This window comes from Colobus angolensis, unplaced genomic scaffold (assembly GCF_000951035.1).
Source record: "Colobus angolensis palliatus isolate OR3802 unplaced genomic scaffold, Cang.pa_1.0 Scaffold789, whole genome shotgun sequence".
Lineage (NCBI taxonomy): Eukaryota > Metazoa > Chordata > Mammalia > Primates > Cercopithecidae > Colobus > Colobus angolensis.
In genome coordinates, this window is record NW_012121698.1 from 46479 (window position 1) to 53390 (window position 6912).

Consider the following 6912-nt stretch of genomic DNA (forward strand, 5'->3'; position numbering starts at 1 on the left):
TAAATCACTTAGCACAACAGTCAGCATATAGTCATTGATCAAGAAATATTTGTTCCTAGTAGTACTAGTATTCCATTCTCTTTCCCCATTCTAAAATCAAATTTTGACCAAATAACCGGGAGAAATTGATCCCAAGAGACATGACAAGTCAGGATGGTTTTTAAAGCTGTGGAGTTTTAAACCAGACTCACTGCTCTATCTACAATTGAGAGTTATTCCAAACAGACTTCTCTCTGGAGGCAACCTCAGTACAGTTTGGCCCACATAGTAGACATGTTTTAGATTACTTCAGAGGCCAAGTTAAATGACACGTTCCCTTTTTTGGTCTTCATCCAGATGACTTAATTCTAACCCTCTTAATCCCATGCAAAACTCAAGGCAATCAGATGTACATTATTGTTGAACCATTTATAACTTAGGAGGTTTTTTTTTTTTGACATTGCATTGATTGAGGCTTTGGACATTCCAAATTGAACTCCACCATCAACACACATGCACACCACACACACACACACACACACACACACACCCTACAATTCCTCCCAAGCAACATAGTCTGAGAATGCAAATACAGCTGACTACAAGCAGATGGAATCACTACCTAACTATACTCCTCAAGCTTGGGCAGATAAACATTTCCCAATGATGAACAAGCCATTGGAGCTCAGACTCGGCACCTGGGTTGACCCCCAGCTACACCCTTCCTCTAAGCTACTCTTGAAGCCATGGCAGAAGAATGCCACAGTGGGGTGGCCCCTGTCAGAGGAGGAAATCCCAAATGGAAGCTTCTTCCAGAATTTCCTTCTGGGCCGGGCACGGTGGCTCACGCCTGTAATCCCAGCACTTTGGGAGGCCAAGACGGGTGGATCACAAGGTCAGGAGATCAAGAACACCCTGGCCAACACCCTGGCTAACATACTGGCTAAAACCCCGTCTCTACTAAAAATACAAAAAAATTAGCTGGGCGTGGTGGTGGACACCTGTAGTCCCAGCTACTCAGGAGGCTGAGGCAGGAGAATGGTGTGAACCCGGGAGGCGGAGCTTGCGGTGAGCCGAGATTGCGCCACCACACTCCAGCATGGGCGACTGAGCAAGACTCCGTCTCAAAAAAGAAAAAAAAAAAATAATCTTTCTGTTACTGCATTAAAGAGCGGATATTCACAGTAGAGGTAAGATAGCCCTTGCTCAGCCAGTATCATGTTTGTATCAATTAGGCTTTGAGATTGCTTCAGAGTCATAACTGAGAATCAAAAAGAGAGACAGGTCTGGCAAAGAACAGAAAGACTATCAGTGGCATGGAGGCTCAAACTGATTGCCTTGGAAAATGAGCACCAGAATCTGTAGGGCATCCTTGAAGGCAGTTCTGAGGAAATGTGAGGGGATTCCTCCCTCTGGTTACACCACCTCTTATCATGGGCAAACCTATTCCCGTTTAGAAATTAGCCTACACCTGTGAGTTTCCTTTCATTCCTTTCATCCCAAGTCCAAGCCATGCCTGGCCACCCCAAGACTGCCTGCTATGGGTGAGCTTGTCAGGGATTTTCTTTGAACCAGGCTATCCTTTTCTCCTATGGACATATTAATTCTGTCTCTTTCCTAGTTCTCTAGGCACACTTACCATTTTTGAGTACTGATGAACGATTTTCACTGAATGCACAGAAAGAGGCAGAGCAAAGAGTAAACTCTCCCAGCACCCTGGGAGGCCAAGGCGGGCAGATCACTTGAGCCCGGGAGTTCAAGACCAGCCTGAGAAACATGGCAAAACCCCAGCTAAATTCTAAAAAAAAGGTTAGGCCAGGTGTTGCATGCCTGTTGTCCCAGCTACTCAGGAGGCTGAGGTGGGAGGATTGCTTGAGCCTGAAAGGCCGAGGTTGCAGTGAGCCGAGATCACACCACTGCACTTCAGACTAGATGACAGTGTGAGACCCTATCTCAAAAAAAAAGGCAAACTCTCCTTGCCCCTGGCGCTGAAAAACAGGTAAGCTCAACTCAGGCCACCAGGTGGCATCCGATTCCAGTCCTTTGACCTTTTAACCTCTGCCAGGTCCCTAAGCTGTTAACTTGAAGCCCTTTCTCCCCAGTGATTCCATGGTTCTGCAGTAAGAATCAGTTCCCAGTAGCCCAGCCTTGTGTTTTTTTTTTTTATAGTGACTTCTGAGCTGAAAATATCCTTTTACTTTTTGGTTTCTTTCTACTACGGCTGTTGTTTTTAAATCTACCCTCCTTTAAACTTTTCTTGTTTTCTTTTAGATTCCGCCTTGCTTTGCCAGAGTCCAATCGCAGCAATATTGAGGTAGGAATCTGAGCTCTTGGGGTTACCGGACACTGGAAGAACAAGGATTCTCCTACTATATATAATAGCGAGTTAATGTTTTCTCTGCCTCGGAGTCCTTGATTTCTCCATAACTGTGGGACTTGACTTTGAAATTCTGTATGCAGCTTCTCATCAATTGAGCCCATTAACCATTCAAGAGAGGAACTCTACAGTTTACTTTTATTTATGCAGAAATACTTTTTTAAAAACTCAAAAGACTGTTGAGACATTATATAATGCTCATATAGTAAAATGCTCATATTAGTAAAATGTGTAAGGCATTCTCAGAGAATGCCTGTTTTCTCAATAAAATAATCCTCTACAGTTAGAGACGAGACTCCCAAAGAAATATGTAAATTATTAAGCCATGATTAGGTTTACGCTTTGAACACTTTCTGCCCATCTCCTAAAATTAGGTCAATGCTGCTTGTATGGAGACCTTTGTGGGAGGGGGGTTCCCAGCCTGATGACTTTCTGATGGGAAGAGGACACCCCAACATGTGACTTGGAATCCCCGTTCCCTCAAGCTTCAGGAAGATCAGCTAAATCACTACCTCATAGTGCCATGGATGGCACTATCATAGAGAAGTCAAGTGGATTTTGGTGTCAGAATGCCCGGGTAGAATACTGCCTAGTTCATGGGCAGCACTACATAATGTTAATTATTAGTATTAACAGTATTCATTTACTTACAAATACTTATTAAGCCTGGAACTGTTCTAGACAAAACAGATAAAATCTCTACCCTCAAGTCACTTACATTCTAAAGCAGTGGGTCTCAACCAGTGATTCTCAGCTAGGAACATTTGGCAATGTCTGAAGACATTTTTGGTTGTCACATTCTGGGATGGAAGGAGAGATGCTAATGACACTTGGTGGGTAGAGGCCAGAGATGCTGCTAAGCATCTCACAGTGCACAAGACAGCTCCCAACAACAAAGAATGATCCATCCCTAAACGTCAAGAGTGCCACTATTGGGAAACCCTGTTCCAGAGTGTGTGTGATTGTGCTTATGTGTGCGTGACAGGCTGAGAGTAGCAGAAAACAAACAAATACAGTTTTTACTAAAAAGTACTATAGAGAAGAAGAAATCAGGATAGGCAGTGTGAGTAGGTATGGAGCTGAAATTACAACCTTGGGGTTGTTTTTTGTTTTTTTGTTTTTTTTTTTTGAGACGGAGTCTTGCTCTGTTACCCAGGCTCGTCTTGAATTCCTGGGCTCCAGTGATCCTCCCTCCTCAGCCTCCCAAAGTGCTGGGGTTACAGGCATGAGCCACCATGCCCGGCCCAACCTTGGGGTTGTTGAAAGGATTAGCTGAGATTATACATGAAATGCACTTAGCACATTGACCACATAGTAGGCATTAAAGAATCAGTGGCCACTATTTTCATATTTGCAGTAACTATTTCAGTTACTGTCACTTCTGTGTTTTCATATTTACAATAATTATTTCAGTTATTGTCATTTTTATGTCAAGAGGCAGTGTAGCATAATAGTGTCATACATAAACTCTGAGGTCAAACTGCAAAAGTGAATTCCCACTGCCCATTTTCACGCTGGTGATAAAGACATACCTACTGCACTCCATCCTGGGCGACAGAGTGAGCCTCCATCTCAAAAAAAAAAAAAAAATTAAATTTAAAGAAAAATAAGTTGGGTGTTCTGGGGACGGCGTTAGGAGCATGATGTAATGCAAGGGAACTCCTGTGGCTGAGGCTCTCAGTAAGTAAAGGGAAGATTGCTAATTGGGAAATCTAATAGTTGTTCTTGATTGTCTTGGTAGATATCTGAGCTGCCACGTTTGCTGACACCATGTAGTCCCTCTGAATTTGTATCACCAAAATCCAGTGCAGAGGGAAGCAGAAGTGTCCATCCTCAAGAGGGAAAACGTTAGAAAACCCTGAAATATGATTTTCTACAAAGCTAGTATATCCCTCTGAGAAGATCCTACTGCACTCCAGCCTGGGTAACAGAGTAAAAAAAAAAAAGCCCAATCTGGCAACTGATTCTATTTCCTCTTTTATTTTAGGTCTTGAGGTTTGAAAATATTCTGTCCTCTATTCTTCACTTTGGAGTCCTCCCACTGGCCAATGGTAAGGGATTATTGGAAAACAATGTGACTGTAACATCGGCTAACATCTAACATCTGCATCAGTTGCACTGGGGATTGTTTGGGACTTTTCACCCTGAAGCTTGCACTTCTATCATGTTATCATGAATCCAGGCCAGCGTCAGAATTTGCAAAGTTTGTACCATCAATGACGTGGTTGCACAATTAGTTATTCTAAATCCAAGCCCTGTTAGCAATTCTATTTGCAAACTCAGCAAGATCGGCTAACACTGGTTGAGTTAAGGAGATTGAAACCATGCTCCTTAGGCAGTAAAGAGTCTCCTTCCAGTCAACCGGAAATGAGATTATTTTCCCTACGGGTTATCTTTGTGGGTCTTATGCAAGGACCACTAACTGGATAGACACAGTTTTCATGAATGATAATCCTGGGCCTTCTCCTTGCATAGCAGTTGTTCATAAACTGCAGTATCTGGGGTCTGGCCCAGTTAAAATATTTTTTATATTAGACACCAAAATGTTCTCAAGACCCACTAATTATGTATTTTCAAAATACACATTGGGCAGGCTAAAAATGGACAGCATTTCTCTACTGTCCAAATGAACATAATTGTAGGTGCATTTTTTATTAATCACGGATTAATGAACAATTCTTCCAGGAAAATTCTGGGGACATATCAGACAGATGCAAACGTGGAACCAGGGAGAATGAAAAGGTCAATTATTAAAAAGCTACCCACGCTGGGCGCGGTGTCTCACACCTATAATCCCAGAACTCTGGGAGGCCAAGGCAGGCGGATTACTTGCGGTCAGGAGTTCAAGACCAGCCTGGCCAACATGGTGAAACCCCATCTCTACTAAAAATACAAAAATCTTAGCCAGGCATGGTGGTGGGCATCTGTAATCTCAGCTACTCAGGAGGCTGAGGCAGGAGAATCGCCTGAACCTGGGAGGCGGAGGTTGCAGTGAGCCAAGATCATGCCATTATATTCCAGCCTGGGCAACAAGAGCAAAACTCCATCTCAAAAGAAAAAGAAAAAAAAGATAGGTGTCAGTCAGTCTCTTACTAAAAAGCTTGCTAAAACCTCTGTGCTTGTGCCCAATTATTTTATGTCTTGTTCTATATTTTAGCAAAATTGCAGCAAGGATTTCCTCTGCCCAATCCGCACAAAATCTCATTCGTCAATTCAGATATTGAAGTTCTTGAGGTAAGAATGCAAAGCTCACCTCTTAACTGACTCATTTCTTTTTATAGTAGACTAAGCCTCCTCCTGTTTTGCTTGTTGTTGTTGTTTTTGTCCTGTTTTGCTTTTTCCCAGACCAAGGAATTTTATAAACATGTTTAGCTCTTAAATTACAATTAACAGAAAGTATTTACAGTTGAGTTTAAAAATCAGACCAAGATCAATTCCACTTAGCAGCCAAATCCACAGTACAAGAAGATGCCCTTTAGCACGCTTTATTTTACTTATTCCACAAGACGATGTGTGAGGCTGGGATTATTACTCCCATTTTACAGATGAGGAAAATAGGACTCATAGAGAAGTGGCTCAGGCAGCTGGAAAGGAGCATGGCTGGGACAGGACTGGCTCTTCTGATTCTTGCAGTCAGATGACTTTCCCCTGAACCAAAGACACCCCTCTGAGTTCAGGAATCGAATTGTTTTCTGGCTAATCATTATGAACTCACTTCAGAATACCTTTTTTTTTCTTTCTTTCTTTTTGGCATTGTTGTTTGTTTGGGGAGGTGGAAATATGTTTCTAAAGAAATTCTCCAATCCTGTACAGTCCAGGGGTCCCCAACACCCAGGCCCAGGACCTGTCTGGGTGTTTGGCCTGTTAGGAACTTGGCTGCACAGCTGGAGGTGAGCCGCCAACGAGGGAGCATTATTGCCTGAGCTCCACCTCCTATCAGATCAGCAGCCGCATTAGATTCTCATGGGAGCACAAACCCTATAGTGAACTGTGTGTGTGAGGGGTCTAGGTTGCACGCTCCTTATGAGAATCTAACTAATGCCTGATGATCTGAGGTGGAACAGTTTCATCCTGAAACCATCCACCAATCCCAGTCAGTGGAAAAAGTGTCTTCCATGAAACCGGTTGCTGGTGTCAATAAGGCTGGGCACCGCTGCCCTACACTACCGTGTATGCTCTCCCACCTCCCTGCTTCTCCCCCACTGCTTCTACAATGGCTAAGTCACATCAGGTGACAGTACTCCAACATGGCCTTTCCTTTGTCTGGGGCATTCACAAAGCAGGGCAAGGGTAGAGGAGGCCCTGCCTCTGTAGGACCTGGTAAAGAAACCATCTCTCAGTCAGGCATGGTGGCTCATGCGTGTAATCCCAGCACTTTGGGAGGCTGAGGTGGGCAGATCACTTAAGGTCAGGAGTTCGAGACCAGCCTAGCCAAAATGGTGAAACCTCGTCTCTACTAAAAATACAAAAATTAGCCGGGTGTGGTGGCGTATGCCTCTAGTCCCAGCTGCTCGGGAGACTGAGGCAGGAGAATGGCGTGAACCCAGGAGGCAGTG

The 6912-nt window shown here is 43.7% G+C and overlaps 1 protein-coding gene across 1 annotated transcript in view; it reads left to right on the top strand.

The window, feature by feature from the left end:
* The window catches only part of BPIFC (BPI fold containing family C), a gene marked incomplete at its 5' end in the record, with an annotated part of 40055 nt that overhangs the window by 32291 nt on the left and 852 nt on the right, over window positions 1-6912 (top strand). Inside the window, 3 exons of the mRNA XM_011928658.1 lie at window positions 2251-2293; window positions 4344-4407; window positions 5514-5590. Coding sequence (XP_011784048.1) covers window positions 2251-2293; window positions 4344-4407; window positions 5514-5590 — 184 coding nt within the window. The remainder of the gene's footprint in view (window positions 1-2250; window positions 2294-4343; window positions 4408-5513; window positions 5591-6912) is intronic.